The 19039-nt window shown below is 38.5% G+C and overlaps 1 protein-coding gene across 4 annotated transcripts in view; it reads left to right on the top strand.

The window, feature by feature from the left end:
* The window catches only part of pxylp1 (2-phosphoxylose phosphatase 1), a 41594-nt gene extending 27368 nt beyond the window's left edge, over nt 1–14226 (top strand). For all 4 annotated transcript variants that reach the window (XM_028465777.1, XM_028465779.1, XM_028465778.1 and 1 more), the window contains 2 exons: nt 8951–9090; nt 13014–14226. In XM_028465777.1, the coding sequence (XP_028321578.1) occupies nt 8951–9090; nt 13014–13996 (1123 nt within the window). In that variant the 3' untranslated portion in view covers nt 13997–14226. The remainder of the gene's footprint in view (nt 1–8950; nt 9091–13013) is intronic.
* Nucleotides 14227–19039: the final 4813 nt, after the last annotated feature.

Here is a 19039-nt window from a genome sequence, read left to right as displayed (position 1 = left end):
AATGACCAACATTAGCAGAAATTGTAGCTGTTCAAACAAATAAAATAGCATTTAAAGCACAACAAAAACTTCTCCCTAAAAATATTCAGAAGCTTTTTATTGAAAAACCTGAGACTTATAACTTAAAAGACAAAATGAACTTTGGGTCACTACACGCACGGACGACAAAGAAAAGCTTTAGTGTCAGTAAGCAGTACCAGGTACAGTTTGTGTGTTAAAATAAAAACATGTCTGAATTTAAAGCAATTTAAACACAAATACATTAAGTTTATCTTCTCGAAGAATACGTTTTAAAGGGATTACATTGTAAATAGATGTGTGTGTATATATATATATATATATATATATATACAGTATATAATAGGTGTTGAACGACTTCATCATTTTAAAAGTCGACTGTGCATACTAGTCGAGTTGACGTCGACTAGTCAATGATGTCACTAAGAGCCGAAGCCAAACCGAGTGGCAGCCGAGTGCCAGTGTAGTGCCAAAATCTGTGACCCAAAAAAATCTGCAATCGCAGGTGACGACATTTCCAACCCCTGTGGCTTCTCGGCGGACATTTACTCCCCCTAAATCACGTTTGTAATTCTTCTCCAGTCTGCATTTACTTCACCCACCGGAGCGTCATGTTTAAGGGGGAGTAAATAGCTCCTGAATAGCTACGAAGAGGTTTACGCAGTTGACGTATCACTCTCGGCTTATTCATCATTGCATTATCCGCAGCCAAGTTGCGTCTCCTCACCCACAGCACTGCGGTCAAGCCAGCCTCCACTTTGAAATCCTCGTCAACCGAGCCGCCAGCCAATTTGCAGTGACTGTTTATAAACGGTTTTACAATCCCGCAGTGCGGAGAGAGAGACAACGAGAAATATGTGACGAAGCACTCAGCCGCTACGTATAAAATAACCTACCCTAATTACCCTATACGGACTCGCACGGATGCGACCAGATAAAATTTTCACTCGCACACTGAAAAAATATTCGCATATGCGACCATTTTGGTCGCAGTCTCGAGCCCTGTACTAGCGTACCACTCATCCTAACGTTCTACTCGTACTAACGTACTACTCGTACTGACGTACTACTCATCCTAACGTACTACTCGTACTAACGTACTACTCGTACTAACGTACTACTCATACTAATGTACTACTCATATAACGTACTACTCATACTAATGTACTACTCATCCTAACGTACTACTCGTACTAACGTACTACTCATCCTAACGTACTACTCGTACTAACGTACTACTCGTACTAACGTACTAATCATACTAATGTACTGCTCATATAACGTACTACTCATACTAATGTACTACTCATATAACGTACTACTCATACTAATGTACTACTCTTACTAGTGTACTACTCATACTAACGTACTACTCGTACTAATGTACTACTCGCACTAACGTACTACTCGCACTAACGTACTACTCGCACTAACGTACTACTCGTACTAACGTACTACTCGCACTAACGTACTACTCGCACTAACGTACTACTCGCACTAACGTACTACTCATACTAACGTACTACTCATACTAACGTACTACTCGCACTAACGTACTACTCGCACTAACGTACTACTCGTACTGACATCAAAATGAGTGTGCATTCACATTAGATAGTATGAAAAGATTGAGTATGTGAGAAATAAGATGTATACTGTATGCACGGTGAGCACACTATTCATACTCAACCGTCCCATGATGCATTGCGAGCGGAATATAAAATTGGTCCTGGCACCACCTTCAAGCTAAAAATCAAATTTCCTTTTTTCAATATAAAAGCATCTTTTCTTGTTTTCCATTTGTCTTTTTTTTAGCTCTTTCGTAATAGGGCTCTTGTTTTGAAGTTAACAGGAAGTTCAGTCAATGGAGGGTCGCAAAATGTCATTTCTGTGAGGTTTATGGATCAAATGAGCACATGTTGATATTCTACTTGGTCACTTTCTCACTTGAAATGTTTTCATAACTTTCAAAGATGGAGAATCAACAGAGATATTTATCCTCAGTGTGATTCAGGGTTTTGTCCTTGCAGATTCCAAATGCATCTTGGGAAACTTGGAAGTATACTTCAGTGGGAACGCTCATCATCCTAATCATACTTTGTAGTGGATAGTACGGAGTATAACATTTCATACTGCAAACATAACACTTTTATTTTGCATATGAAAACCCAGTGAGAGTTAGTAAGAGGCAGAGCAGAGTTCCCTCTCTGTGTTTTAGTCATACTTGTGATTAAAAAGAGCCTTTTTAGCTTCTGTGCACTGACTTATTTCCACCATATGGTCAGTAAATCCTCTGCGATCAATCCCTGTTTTTGGGCAGTGTACCTGGGTCAGATTAAGCAGTAGTGACCTTCCCTCTGTCTGCAGACACATCAGCTGTGCACATCTGGAGCCACGCTCTAATCTCCACCCTCAGCGCTCTGTGACGAACAACAGTAAATTGCAGCTGATATTTACCATACATTTGATTATTAGATTTTTTTTCTATTTTACTGGCCTTGCTTTTATAGACATAATCTGAATGGAATCATTCATCACATACTGTAAGCCTCTGATGACAGATGTTGGGTTTCCATCTTTAAAAAGAATCATTGCGTTATGAAGCAAGTGGAACCTATTGTTCCTCCAGTCGTTCTAACGTGACCATCAGCTCATGAATACAGTCAACATGGATAAATAAATACAAATGTTACTGTAAACCAGTAGTTCTCAAACCTTTTTGGCTCTAGTTTCCCCTTTTGAATCCATGTCCCCCCTTTGTCTGAATTCTACATTTTGCTCAGAATTCTATGAAACAACAACAATAGATCATAATAATGGAATGAATGAGTGATAACACACATTTTAAAGAATCTTATTTTGTAAATAAGTGGAAAGAAACAGTATTTAGTGCGTCTTGAGCAGGGGTCCCCACTCCTGGTTCTCATGAGCCCCTATCCAGCATGTTTTCCTCTTCCCACACACCTGAGGGGTATTCCATAAAGGAGGGTTAACAAACTCTGAGTCTATCCATAAACTCTGGGTCAACATACCCTGCGATGGGAAGCTCTGGGTTTCTGATTCCATTACAGCTGGTATGAAGTGGGTTAATCAACCCTGAGTATGTAAACCTTGGGTTACTGACATGCACGCGCGATAAAAAGCCATCATCAACGGATCGAAGATGAGTCGAGCTGCCATGGCAACCACCCGGAAAATAGTGATTTATTCACCGTAATGGGTGAAATAAAACAGTGTTTGAGGAATATGATCCTGTTCTAAAGGTGCGTTCAGTCTTCAGTGATTATTGTGGCTTAAATCACCTGTAATTAGTCACACTTTTTGGTCGCTTCATCACTTTATTGCTTCAGTGACGTGACGAGCGGTGAATAATATAAATAAAATGTGTCTGAGGAGACGTGTCAGCAGCATAGGATGTCTGCATAGAGAGTCCTCCTGTTACACTGGATATAAAGACAGCGACAGATATTGCAACATTTATATTGATTTTTAATGTAATATTGTCGCCAGTCATCTCAATGTCCTAAAAAATGTCATAAAAAAAACACTGAAGTGGGATGCGAACCCGCGACCCACCGCTTCCACGTGCAGCATCACAATTCACTGCACCATCATATCTTCAAAGAGCCATGATCTCCAGATTTAAGTGTATAACAATATAAAACAACAATCAAGCCTTAAAAGTGGATTCATTTAAATTATCATCTCCTCCTTTATATTATCCACAGGTTTGTATTCAGGGAACTTTACTACAGACATCAGTAGATGTTTTAATGCAGATCAACCTCAACCTACATCAACAATGTTATAAATAAAACTACCGTTTGCACACACACAAAAAAATAAAAAAACATAAAGCAACACAACATTAGTAATGATGTGAACACGTCTGTGGTGTGTGATGTTGCTAATGTGTTTCAGAGAAAAGTTAAGGTTCATAAAGTGTTCAGAAATGGTGTTCAGGTGGGCGGAGCCAGGTAGAAACCCAGGGTTTCTTCGATAAAACCTGCCAGCGACCAGGTTTAGTTCACGGACAATGTTGCCATGGTAACATACTCAGAGAAGAACATACCTCACGTTTAGGAATGAGATGCTCAGAGTTTCCCTCATTTGAGCCTGAACATACTCAGATCATAACCTGTTTTATGGAACACCACTCTGATTGAAATGACCAGGATCGTTATCAGGCTTCTGCAGAGCTTGATGGTGAGTTAATCATTTGAATCAAGTGTGTTGGAAGAGGGAAACATCTAAAACATGCTGGATAGTGGCTCTTGAGGACCAGGATTGGCCACCCCTGCTCTTGAGGATAAATATCTCTGTTGATTCTCCATCTTTGAAATTTCTGGAAACATTTTAAGTGAGAAAGTGACCACGTAAAATATCAACATGTGCTTATTTGTATCATAAAACCCACGTAGACACATTTAAGACACATTTCAGAGATTTTCCGAGACCCTCCGTTTACTACTGACTAAACTTCTGGTTAAGTTCAAAACAAGAGCCCTATTTACAAAAGTGTTTAAAAATAAATAAATAAATAAATAAAAATCTAATGGAAGACAAGAATAGATGCTTTAATTTGAAAAGCAGATGTTTGATTTGTAGCTTGAAGCCGGTCCCAGGACTATTTTACATTCCGCTCCAAATGCATCATGGCACGGTTGAGTATGTCTAGTGTGCCCACCGTGCATACTTAAAAATGTCCCCATATAGTATACATCCTGGTGTTTCTCACGTACTCAATCTTTTCATACTATCTTATAAGCGGCGACCGTGGTTCAGTGGTAGAATGGGTCATCCAATAACCGAATAGTTGGGGGTTCAAATCCCGCTCTAGCCAAGTCATTGTTGTTGTGTCCTTGGGCAAGGCAATTTACCCACATTGCCTAGTATGAATGTGGTGTGTTTGTCGTGGTCAGGCCGAAGGTGCACTATGGCAGCCTTGCTTCTGTCAGTCTGCCTCAGGGCAGCTGTGGCTATAATAGTAGCTTACCACCACTCAGTGTGGAGTGAAAGAATGTCATGTAAAGAGCTTTGAGTCACCAAAATAAGGTACTATATAAATCCACTGTATTATTATTATTATTAGTATTATTATTATTATTATTGTTATTATTATTATTATTATTATTATTATTATTATTATTATTATCTAATGTGAATGTACTACTTACTTGCGTCATACTGTATGAATGTATGAGTAGAACGTTAGTATGACATTTACAACACAGCTCATGTCTTTATCTGATTTTTTTTTTTAAAAAAGATTGTTTTCTCCAGCTTTGTAAGTTTTTAAATCAATCCTGCACTGTGATGAGGATATCTGCTGTGTGTGTGTGTGTGTGTGTGTGTGTGTGTGTGGCCCTGGCACCGGCTCACAAATCCTCCGTCTCCTTCTGTGGTTAACTGACTCTCTGTTGTTCCTCCTTCTCTCTCTCCCATTGGGTGTTATTGTCCTCTTCATTCTTCTCCTCACTAATCCTTCGTTCTCCACTGATAATAAACCCTGTTTAATGTAATTGTTCTGTGTAATCTGTGGTTAGCAACAATCAGCCTGATACTCTAATTCATTCCTCCACATACATTGTTGTTCTTTATAGTTCCCACAGCAAACGAGACAAAATGGAGCGTGTGTGTGTGTGCGTGCGTCTGTGTGCGTGTGCGTGCGGTCGTCCTAAAGTGAGGGGGAGATTTAGAAAACCAAGAGTACTCTGAACTGAAAATAGTCACTTGCCTTTATTCTGAAAATCTACACTCAACTAGGCCAGGAGTCGCAACCTTCAAAATAAAAGAGCCTTTTTTAGCTCCGCCTACCATTCACAATTCAATCACTAATATTAATGCACGCATCGTTATTCATACCATCATACATTAGTAGTTAACCTTTCTAGTATAAGGAAATAATTCAAATAAAATAGTCAATATTAACAGTCACTGAATGAGAAAATAAACCGTGAGTAAAGTGTGTGTGAGGGAGAGAAACACTGTTTCTGTATTAACTGTATTAACTCAGATCAATGGCGGCAACAGATCAATTGGACGGTTTCTGTCCAAATCTTCCTATTTTTACATGGACTGATCAGAGCAAAGTTACAGGACCTGATGAAGCAGACACATTAAACTAGGGGAAAAATGCCATTAGATTTTAATTGTTTTTAGTTATATTTTCCATCTGTCTACAAATTAATTTCCTCAAATTTCATTTAGTGCTTCTGCTGACTCACGTCTCCACACTGAACGAGCAAAACGCTCATTTAAATAGGGAGGTCTGCACCATTTTTGCACGTGCACTAATCATTGCTGCAATCTCAGTGAATTCCTCGCAGCAGGTGAAGAAACTGTGTCACCAAAGGATTTAGGGACGCAACTGGTTTACCACCCTTTATTTCAGATCTTAGTGACTCCGCCCCTCAGTGTTCTTCTGTGAGCTGCTGCTAACTAGTCACTACTCAATGGCGTCACAGTGTTAATGAATTACTGACGATGGCATGTTGGTGGCGTGTTACGTGTTGGCGACTCCTGGTCTAACCTGAGCTCACCTGGCCTTGAGCGAAGGAGAGGATTGTGGGTAATGTAGTCCAGAGCACAGAGGTACTGTGTGTGGCTCCTGTGTCTGAATATTCATGACAATGTAAACTGATGTGACCTTTGACCTTTGCCTTCATTTAAAAACCAAAACAAGGGAGTAAACGTGTTTCTACGCCACAACAAAACAAGCTGGTGAAGCTGAGTCAGCAGTCACCTAACCGTAACTGTGACACTGTGATCTGGTTTTAATGGTTGGAATGGTGATGGCTATGGAAACGGGTCCATCTTTAATCTGAACAGTAGACCTCCAGATTTAAGTCGTTGATCGTCTGTGATCTACCAGAACACTGACTCCTCCTCTCACTGCTGCCCCTCACATTGTGTGTGCGTGTGCGTACAGCGCATTACATTCTTTCATCTTTTTCTCCTCTACTTCCTCTCACACACTGTACTCAGGATTATCACTGAGCTGAGCTTTGTTATGTCACAGCGCCACCTGCTGGCTGTTTTAAAAAATATAAAAATAGGAATTGAAATTTGTTTTTCAACTAATAAAGAATAAATGATTATAAGACAGAGCTATGATGGCCTCATGTAAAGGATTTTCAATATTGGCAAGTGGTAAAATAACTCAAAGTTGGGGTCCAAAATATAAATTAAGAAGTTACATAAAGAAAAATAGTTTTATATCCCAAGAAACAGTAACATTTATACTATAAATGAAAACAGATCAGATGTTTTCTTACATTCCCACATGTAGTTATGGGCCAATGAAAATAGGAACATTATTATTATTATTTTTTTTTCATATTTCCAGAGCGTGTCACCCAAGAACCAATGCATATATGTGACTAATCATTAGTGATGTAAACAGTCTATGTTCATAGCTCTAAGCTGATCACATTACAGGGAGCTGAGACATATGCTAAGTAGTTTACTGAAGACCCAAACATGTTCCAGACCCAAACACACACTGACTTTGTGACTATTTAGAGGAGCTGACATGTCCACCAGATATGAGTTATTTTTCTATATTCTCATAGAGTAGGTGGAGCTGAACTATATCATATTTACTTTTCCTATGTGATGTAGTTCCTGAGATAATGAAAGATGAAAATGGGAGAATAATAAGGACGAGCAAACATTGATGCATACCCCCCCTCACTAAAGTGTCCATATCTCAAAAAGTATTCATCTGATCAAGCTAAACATTCAGAGTGTGACTATTGAATAATCATGGAACAACTGGTAAAAAAATTAGAATTTTCTGATCCCATAGTGTGTGAGCCATTTGTTGAAATGACATGGAATTATTACTTGTGCAGATCAGAAAACACATTTTGTAACGTATGTGAAGGACTCGTAGCTCCTCAGTGAAGCATGGTGGTGGTATCATAAGGGTGTAAGGCTGCTGATCAAACTGGTGCCCCACTGCAGCAGTTCTTCTCAACTGGTTTAAGAAGCTGAAATCACCCAAACACTGGAGAATTTTCCATTTTTTAAATTCCTTTCAAAATAAAACCTTCACTGCTGATTGAATGATAACAGGTATGTGAGGATTCTGCTTTAGACAGTGATTATAAAACTACATAAATATTCCTAAACACACGGCTCGTTTTCAATGACAATAACTGCTTTATTTGATTATTGCATGGTTACTTTACATACAGTTAATGTTCTGTTCATTTTTCCATAAATACAAAGACGGATAAATAGCAACATTTACAGTATATTAAAGATATTTAGAGAGAGAGAGAGAGAGAGAGAGAGAGAGAGAATGGAAAATTAATAAATAAATTGTTAGTCTTCACCCCATGTGTGATATGACCAGAGATGATAACAAAAGAAATAAATCTACCTTTTCAACCTTGGGGTTAGCACCCCATGTGGGGTCGCCTGGAGTTTAAATGGGGTCGTCTGAAATTTCTGAAAAATTTAAATAGATTTTTGAAATTATACAATTATTGTTCTTTTAAAAAACAATTAAAACACACAATCTTAAACTGTAATTCTATACTTTCACTTTGTGAAATATAGATGTAGTTCAACTAAAATGCAGTAAATATATATAGAGAATAATCAAAATTCAAATTAAATATTAAATTTTTCTTGAGGTAATTGCATTTCATAAAAGATTGCTTATGATTAATATTTGCTCTAGCTAAAATTGTTTTATTTCCTGTCACATTCTTCTGTCTGCAGTCCTAATTTGAAAGTCGTTTTATTTATTTATATTTAAATAACGCCTCTAACAAAGCAGCGAGGATCAGTGGCATCATCATCAGTAAACTGCTGACTCATTTCCTCTATCCTATAATAGGATGTGGTTTTTTAACTTTAAACAGGTGTTGTATTACTAACTCAGTGCTGATCTCTGTTTATCTCTGTGTTCTAATTGCAGGAGACCATCCCACCCCCTGCTGAAGGCCTTCATTAGTCACATGGGTAAAGGGGGCGGGGCCAACTGGGAGTCCCCTCTGTCCTCGGTACCACGCGTCCCAAACCACAGCGTGTGTGAGAGTGGAGAGCTGACCCAGACTGGTACCACACTGACTCACATTCCACCCGGGTTGGGGTCAATTACAATTATAATTGTATAATTCATAATTAATTATAATTATGGTCTAATTATAGTTGTAATTGTAATTTTTAAAAAAAATATTGCTGTTGTAATCATAATTTAATTGTAGTTGAGTTGAGTGGAACCATATTCTTCCACATACGTAGTTAATGATTATTAAAATGTGTTTCATGTCACTTCTCTTCAGGATCATTTTTCCATTTCTAACTATAGAGGTATAGTCAAAGAAAAAAAGACTCAGACGCCCACACCAAAAATATTAATACCAATATTGTCACTCCTGCACTACTTATCAATGCTCTACTGCACTATTTTCCTTTTATTATTATTATATTTTATTATTATCTTTCTTTTCTATTATTTTTCCTTCTTTTTATCTTATTTTTTTTAATTTTTATTTTGTATTTGTTTATTTTTTTATACTATTATTATTATTATTATTATTATTATTATTATTATTAGTATTATCATCTTGTTATTTGCACATTCTAGTCTAACTACTGTTTATATTTATACTTATGTTTATACTCATTATCATCTCTTCTAGTTGATTGTTTATTATTGAATGTTTCACTATTGGAGAGAGCACAGTTGACCGAGTCAAATTCCTCGTGTGTACAACATACACTTGGCCAATAAAGATGATTCTGATTCTGATTCTGATTCTGATTCTGATTAGAAAGCCTAACAAGGTAACCAAGAGATTAAAAAAAAAAACTAATAAATTATAGATCATATTTTTAGTGTATTTTACAGCTGATTTAAGACATGGGTCAAACTGACCTGTTATCATTAGAGATGCTAACAGAAAGCTAACACAAGACGAAGGTTACATTTTATAGGATTATTTATTAAAGGCTTAGTAATTGTGATTAATTGTAATTAAACTTTAGTAAATGAGAATGTAATTGTAATTATACAGCAGTTAAGTTCCGACCAAGTGATTTGATTGGACGACAGATATTCCAAGAGTGCTGATATAGAGCAACAAGGCAAGGCAAATTTATTTGTATAGTGCATTTCATACACAAGGCAACTCAATGTGCTTTACATGATCAAACATTCAACAGCTTAAAATCAATAAGAACATTTAAAATCATCAGTAAAATCAATTAATATCATCAGTAAAATCATCATTACATCATCAACATGACCATAAATCTCTCTCTCAATCATACGCAGTAGAGAAAAAAAGTTCCTTTAACTTTGATTTAAAAATGTTCACATGTGATGCTGACTTCAGCTCTGCTGCAGTTTGTTCCACTTCTTTGCAGCATAACAACTAAACACAGCATCACCATGTTTACTGTGAGCTCTGGGCTCCACTATCTGACCTGTGTCCATAGATCTCAGAGACCTGCTGGGTTCATACCTGACTAACATCTCACTGATGTTTTCTGGACCAAACCCATTCACACATTTATACACCAGCAGCAGAACTTTACAGTCTCCTCTGAGGCTGACTGGGAGCCAGTGTAAAGACTTTAAAACTGGACTAATGTGTTCTGATCTCTTTGTTCTGGTTCACACCTGAGCTGCAGCGTTCTGAACCAGCTGTAGATGTTTGATGAAGACCATTACAATAGTCCAGTCTGCTGGAGATAAAAGCATGGACCAGTTTCTCCTGATCTTTGAGACATTAAACGTGTTAAATTGTGTCTTGAAGACTCATTAAATGTGTCTTCATTCAGTTTGGAGTGTGAACGGAATGCGACCCTGAAGTGACAATTGTTGGTTACATCATCACCGTCTTTTTCAAGCTGTGGACGAAGCTGAACATTGTTTTTTATGAGGAATGGTTCATCTCACCTTCTACATACTGTATCTTTACTCAGAGCTGTATGCACGTTACGCCCTCAATTTAGCCAAGAATGCCCCTAAAATCCTTGTCCCACGAGCCAAAATTGCCTCCAAGTTTTTACTAAACAACTTATTCTCTGCAGCGGAGCGCTGTTACAGGGAGCTCCACGGTGCCGGCCCCCCTCGCAACACACACACACACACACACGCTGCTCGTCACAAGCGAACCATCATGAACTGCTCCTTGGTTAAGACCAGACACCCACCCAACTAAGTGAACCAGTCTAAGTTCCTCCGTCAGATCCACCCAAAGTTCCCACAAACAAGTTGACAGAGATTAACCTGCAGCAACGATTATGAATTGGAAACTGAACTAAGACTAACTAAGCTAAGCTAACCTGCCAAAACACTGACTTGGCTAAGAGCTAAAGCTAATGACTTCATAAAAAAGTTTATATTAAAGCTGATATCCGGAGGATGAAAAGAGAGAGAGAAAATTCGAAAGCGAACATCTCGATGTTCCTTTATAAACAGCTCCTGCCTCTGTCAATCTACCAGAAGCCACGCCTCTACTTTTGTACATGCGCGTTGCGGAACACAACAACAATGTTTAACACACCAACACACGTGTAGTATTGTTTTTCACTAATAAAACACTTATGGTAGTTTAAATAAAACATGTTTATTACCTGTCCATGAGAAATGTCGCCAAATCAGGGTTCGTTTGGAATCATTTTAAAAGTCCTTTCACTTTGAAAAGCAGCTCCAAGTTAAATTCTGTTGCGGTCACAAAGACGTTTATCCGCAAGCTTTGTACCTGGACTTTTCTTTAGTTTTTTAGTAGAAGCTTTGGAGTTTCTCCATGAGGCTCTGCTGCTCAGAGTGATACCTGTTTGCTGTTTTTACTGGAACCAGATCGATACAAAGCTTCGACCGCTCTTTTTACCGTGAACTACCGCAGAGCAATCACAGCGAGTCGGACTCTGAGTCGCTGTGATGGACGCGATCGCTTCTGAACAAATCCAACGTGGTGATCTGGCAACTTCGTGCTGTTCTGCTACTATTACAAACTGTCTGACTTTTACTCTAGACGAAGCAGAGATCAGAACATCCTGGATACAGGCTGTATCCAGGATGTTCTGATCTCCGTCTGTCCGTCCTCCTTATGGAAGCGTCTCCATCAGCCTCAGAGTCCAGAGCATCGATCAATCCTGAACAAACCTAACGCTGTGATTTAACAACTTTATGCTGTTTATTTCTCTATTACAAACTGGTTGACTTTTACTTCATCCACACTGATGCTGCAGCGGGCGCTCTGTCTCTCTCTCTTTGACAACATTTCTCTGCGTCGTTGCTATGACGAGGCAGTGTGTATCATGACAAAATGAGTGATCAGAATGATTCAGTGTGAGCAAGAACGATTTAATGTTCACAATTTCATTGTTCACCTGGTCTAATGTGACACAACTCAATTTTGTGGCAGCATGAAGTTTATAAAACTGGGAACAATCCACAATTTAGCCAAGTCATTATTTAAGCCGGAACCTGTTTACACCTAAGTTGGGAATAGTTTTAGGTATTTATTTATTGCTTTTATTTATCGTAAGTTTTATCATTACCATAACAATTACCAGAAATTATTATTATACATTTTTCTCTCATCCTTAATTTGGGAGCATTTCACCCTTGACGTAATAAAAAGCTTACCTGTCCCAAGCCAGATGTAAAAGATTGTAGCAACATAGAGCAAATAATTGTACGATTTATTATCAGATTAGTCAATTAATCATTTCAGTAATCGATGACTATTCAACTATTTAAATAGCGTGTGCGTACGTGCTCCCTCTGGTGTGATTTTGCTTAATTGACTTTAAGGGAGAAAATAATAATTGGAATTTAAATTGGAATTGGGAAAAAAATGCTGGTCAACATAATGTTTAGTTTTTGGTTATTGGCGTGTTGCAACCAAATTTAATACAATTGAATTCCATAATTGTAATTGACCCAACCCTGCATTCTTCCCCCTGTATAGTTTGGGAGGTGAGTGACTCATGCCTTCCTCTTCTTCTTCCTCCTCCTCCAGGTGTGGTGCAGCACTTACGTAACGGGCAGCTCCTCCACCATGCCTACAAGCAGCACCGCCTCCTGCCCTCTGATTGGTCCCCACGCCAGCTGTGGGTGGAGACTACAGGTAAAAGCCGTACGGTGCAGAGCGGCCTGGCCCTGCTCTACGGGTTCCTCCCACAATTCAACTGGACCGGGCTGGTGGTCCGGCACCAGTGGAACACGTTGTTCTGCAGCTCATCCTGCGACTGCCCCGCCCGCAACCGCTACCTGGAGGAGGAGCAAAGGAGGCAGTACCGCCTCCGCGTGGCCAACACCCAGCTGGAGCGCACCTACGTGGACATGGCGCGCACGTTAGGGCTTCCCACGCGTCAGCTGCGAGCGGCGAACCCCATCGACTCCCTGCTGTGCCACCTGTGCCATAACCTGTCCTTCCCCTGCGCAGCGGCGAGCGACGGGGGCGGGTGTTTGACAGTTGCCCAGTTTGCTGTGATTCGACAACAGCAGCTGGACGACGAGGTGGACCGTAGGAGGGTCGGCCTGTACCGCAAATATGCGGTCCTAGCCATGTACCCGTACCTGAACCGTACCGCCACCAGGATGGAGCGCGTGGCCAAGGGCAGAGGAGGAGAGGAGGCGTTCGTCCTCTCCTCAGCGCACGACGTCACCGTGGCCCCACTGCTGAGCGCCCTGGGCCTGGAAGAGGCCCGCTTCCCACGCTTTGCAGCACGCATGGTGTTTGAGCTGTGGAGGAGCCCTCCCGTGGCACGCCGGGCAGCCAAAGGCGGGAAAGCCAGGAGCAGAGAGGGCGAGGCTTTCATCAGGGTGTTGTATAACGGAGAGGACGTGACGTTTCACACCAGCTTTTGCCGTACGCACGGCCGCCCCCCCTCCCAGCCCCTCTGCCCCCTCACAAACTTCCTGTCCTTTGTCAGGAGGGACATGTTCAGGGTTGTAGGAGCCACGTCGTACCGCGACGCCTGCTACAAACTTCCTGTGTGACGGAGAGGAGCGGATAACCATCCCACAAGGGGGAGGAGCTTCCTGTAGCCTCTGCTAGTCTATGGCTGTGTATGTCCCACTGACATACTATACACTATAAACTCAGTGAGTAAATACTGTCTACTGTATACTATCACTATGATTAGGATGATGAGTATTCCCACTGAAGTATACTTCCAAGTTTCCCAAGATGCATTTGGAACCTACAGGGTTAAAAACCTTGTTCACACTGAGGCTAAATATCTCTGATGATTCTCCACCTTTATTTTGAAAGTTCTGAAAACATTTGAAGTGAGAAAGTGACCAAGTAGAATATCAACATGTGCTCATTTGTTCCATAAAACTCACATTTCATTTACACATTTTGCAGATTTTTAGAGACCCTCCATTGGTTTACTGACTAAACATCCTGTTTACTTCAAAATAAGAGCCTTATTTACAAAAGAGTAAAAAAAATTGAATGAAAGACAAGAAGAGATGTTTTTATTTTGAAAAGAGGATGTTTGATTTTTAGCTTGAAGATGGTCTCGGGACCATTTTACATTCAGCTTGCGATGCATCATGGGACGGTTGATTGTGATTAGTGTGTTGATTTTTTTCATACTCTAATGTAATGCACTACATACTCATTTAGACGTCAGAATCTGTAGGAGTATACGTTAGTATGATATTTACAACATGGCTTAAGTTTGACATCTGGGTCACACACATACACAGCTTAAACAGCTTGGGGTCAAATTGACCCCAGATACACACCAGTGCTTCGCGTGGGCCTTGGCTCCTCTGCTGGGGGCTCTCTGGGCCCTCCCCACAGGGGGTGGGGTGGATGTACACCCCTCACCTAGGTGTAACACTGCCCTCTCTTTTTATATCCTCCCTTTAATAAAGTGTTTCTTACCCTTCGCTAAGGAGGGCTGGTGATGGTCACAATTATGCAATAAAATAAATTCATTTATTTAATTGCAATAACAAAACATGCATTGTTGTCTAAAAAAGATTGAACTTCCTGTAGTGTTGACCTTTGACAGCTTCTGCAGACAAGGTAAAAAAAACTTTGTGTGATATTTGGATATTTAAGGGAAACTAAGACGAGAGCTTCATGTTTTAATCTCACCACACAGAAGGAACCACAGACGGGGGCGGACTTTTACTCACGCACAAAAAAAGAGCAATAAGTCACATGACTGATGAACTGGTGAATTGAAGCATTATTAATATATAAATAAATCAAAACGAAAAATTGGATGTTACATAAAACATGCACATGATATGTGATAAAAGGAACCAGAGGTGGTGTAATGAATCTACTGGTGCTCCTTGTTTCTTGTGATCAACATCTCTGTGCATTGATGGCTGCTGTTAGTGGCTAGTGGTGTTATAACTTTCACAAAATATATATATTTTACTGCCCTCAAAAAAGAAAAAGCTGTGATTGTTTGTGTCAAATGGTAGAAGTTCTAATGTCTGTTGTTCCTCACAGTCGATAGTCAGTCACCAGATTATCTGGATACTATTTGGACTGTAACACTGTTCGGTGAAGTTGGCAGATATTCACAGATTTGGACTTCCAGCATCAAAAACTAACAAAATGTCATCGACACATAAATTACGCCTCTTTACCATCGGCGTGAGGTGGACAACATCATACAAGATCATTTGATCAAACACAGCAGAGGAAAAGTCTGCCCCCATCTGTGGGTCCACTCTGTGTGGTGAGCTTAAAACATGAAGCTCTCGTCCATAGTTTCCTGTAAATATCTGTTACGGCTGAATTTACGGTTGACCTCATTTGAAGACATGATTCATTGCTCTGGTTGAATGATGGAGTCCAGGCGGAGCATTGATGATTTTATATAAAAAAGTTTATTCTATTGCTAAGTAAAAAGGTACAAGATGGAACAAAGTGAAACAAAATTAGCGTCCGTCCAGGCGGACGTCCGAAGGAAGTGCCGCGCCCCGCTCCAACAGTTTCAAAGCTTAAGCTTTTTATACAGATAAGAAAAGGTCCCAACAGTGAGAGACAAAAGGGAGGGAGTCAGATGCCCATAGTGGAAATGTTGGAGGATGATGAAGATGTTATGAGAAGGTTTGGCTCCAGTCTTTATCTGTCTTGATAAGTGTGTGCGTCAGTGTATGTCTGCATGTGAGCAGAGATTCTGGCTTGGCAGAGACTGTGCTGCACTGAGAATAATACGATCTGTACTGTTTAATCATGATTCAGCTGTTCAAAAGTGTAAAGATTAATGGAGTCGTCATGTATTAAAACATGACAAATTGTACACATGAACATACATTTGAGGATATGATGATGAATATAAAAATGACCATAACATATCCAAATATCACACAAACAGAACAAGATTTCATTTTAAAAGACAAAAACGCTGCTTGTGTACTTTTTTAATTTCGTCTGTATTTCTGTTTTGATTTTAAGTCAGTAAAACAAAATAACCACATGGTTTATTTGTTATTTGAATTTGGTCTTAAAACGGAATAACCAAAGAATGAAGGGTACACGAACTTATGAGGATTAAAATGTTAGATGATATTTAGTCTCAGTGTGAACAAGGTTCTTGTCCTTGTAGGTTCCAAATGCATCTTGGGAAACTTGGAAGTATACGTCAGTGGGAACGTTCATCATTTTAATCATACTTATAGTATATAGTAGACAGTATATACTCATTGAGTTTGAACAGGAACCATGAACAGCACGTCGACACTTTATTCTAACATTCCATTGACTGTTTTGTAGAAACTATTATTATCAGCGAGGAGTCGACTCCAGTTTTTATCCTACAAACTTTGTTTCTCTAACAATAAAACACACATTACACTAAGTCATGATAACACACATATTTGTAAGGTTTTAGTCTGGGGAACTGTTGTGTAGCTGTAGACGTTTCACAGTCTATGCTGTGTTTTCTATGCTAAACTTCTAAACTAACAAAGCACAGAAACTGGCTGCTTTGGTGCTAATCACCTTTACATTCCACTTCTACGTTTTATAAATGAGTTTAATAAAAAAAATATCCTCTACAAACAAACACTAGAATCTCTTTTTTTTTTAGTTTGTTTTAAAATGTTGAGGGAATCATGAATAGTTAGATTTCTCCACTTCTGAGTTAGAAATTCAACACATTTGTTTCTTTTTTCTTCTGACAGGCTTGGATCTTACTTCAATATTTAATAAAGTCAATGTAACATTAGACTACATGTAGTCTCAACCTAAAATGACAAATGTAGACATGACAAAAATCAATCAATAAATCGATATTTAGCACCAAGCCTCAGAGCAAGATGAATGACAGAAAAATACACAAAATGACAACAATAACACACATTATTACTTCAAAAACACAAAAGGTGACTATACAAATTAACATAACATAAAACTGCATAACAACAAAAATATGCACAAAACAACACAAAAGTACACAAAATGACAACTGAAGTACAGAGATTGACAACAATAATACACAAAATGATTTCAACACATCAATAATGACTACAAATATACACAATAACAGAAAAACACAACAGACATGACAAAATGACAACAAAAGTACACTCAAAAGAAAAGAAAAGTAAACCAAATTATAACATGAATACACAAAATAACTCCAGAAACACAGAAAATGACAACAAAATGACTTCAGACATTCAAGTCGACAACAAATACACAATAACAGAAAACGATACAAATGACAACAAAAGAATCCACAAAATGACTAAAAGCATGCAAAACCACTGAAAAATACACAAGTACAGGAAATGACAATGATAATACACAAAATTACTTCAAAAACAAAAAAGACAACTAGAAATATACACAACACCAGCAAACTATACACAATGAGGTAACTCCAAAAACACACAAAACTCCACAAAAAAAAAATCACAAAGTGACAACATAAACACTCAAAATGAGAGAAAAGTGTGCAAAATAATTCAAGAAACACGCATAATCACAGAAAATAACCCAAACGGATAGAGAACGACGACGAAAATAAAAAAAATGACTTAAAGAACACACTGAATCACACAGAAATACAGGAAATGACAACAATAATTACTTCAAAAACAGCCAAGATAACTACTGTAGAAATATACACCATAACAGAAAACTATACAGAACTAGGTGATTCCAAAAACACACAAAATAACCACAAGACTACAACAGAATCACAAAATATCAACAACAACAACAAAAATGCAAAAATACAGAAAAGTGCGCGAAATAGTAACATAAATACACAAAATTACCTAAAAACACCCAAGGGCATTACAAATATACACAATAACTATACAAGGCAACTACAAATAACCACAACAGAATCACAAAATGACTCCAAAAACATTAAAGACGACAATAAATATACACGATAACAGAAAATGATACAAATAACAGAAGAGAATGCACGAAATGACTAAAAACATGCAAAATCACAGAAAAATACACAAAATTACAACAATAATACAGAAAAAACAGCCAAGACAACTAGAAATATACAAAACACCAGTAAACTATACAATACGAGGTGACTCCAAAAACACAAAAGAACCACAAAAATACACAAAACTACAACAGAATTACAGATTTACTACATAAACACTCAAAATGAGAGAAAAGTGTACATAATGACTCAAAACCACACATTCACATAAAAATACACATAAGGACAAAGAACGACAACAAAAGTAAACAAAATTACTTCAATAACATCCAATATGACTACATACTGTATACACAAAACGAAAACAGAAAACTATACAAAACAAGGTGATTCCAAAAACACAAATTAACCACTAAACTACAATAGAATCACAAAATGAATCTAAAAACACACAAGTGGACAGAGAACATCAGCAAAGGTAAACAATTGATTCAAGAAGATCCAATATGACGACAGATATACATAATAACAGAAACTAGACAAAATGACTCCAAAAACACACTAAAGATTAACAAACACACACACTGACCCTTTGTTGTGTCTTGTGTTAATGTTCAGACTCTGATTATTCTAAATACTGACAATAATA

The sequence above is a fragment of the Gouania willdenowi genome, chromosome 13 (assembly GCF_900634775.1).
Source record: "Gouania willdenowi chromosome 13, fGouWil2.1, whole genome shotgun sequence".
Taxonomy (NCBI): domain Eukaryota; kingdom Metazoa; phylum Chordata; class Actinopteri; order Blenniiformes; family Gobiesocidae; genus Gouania; species Gouania willdenowi.
Note: the sequence above shows the minus strand (reverse complement) of the source record. Positions and strands in the feature narration are given on the sequence as shown.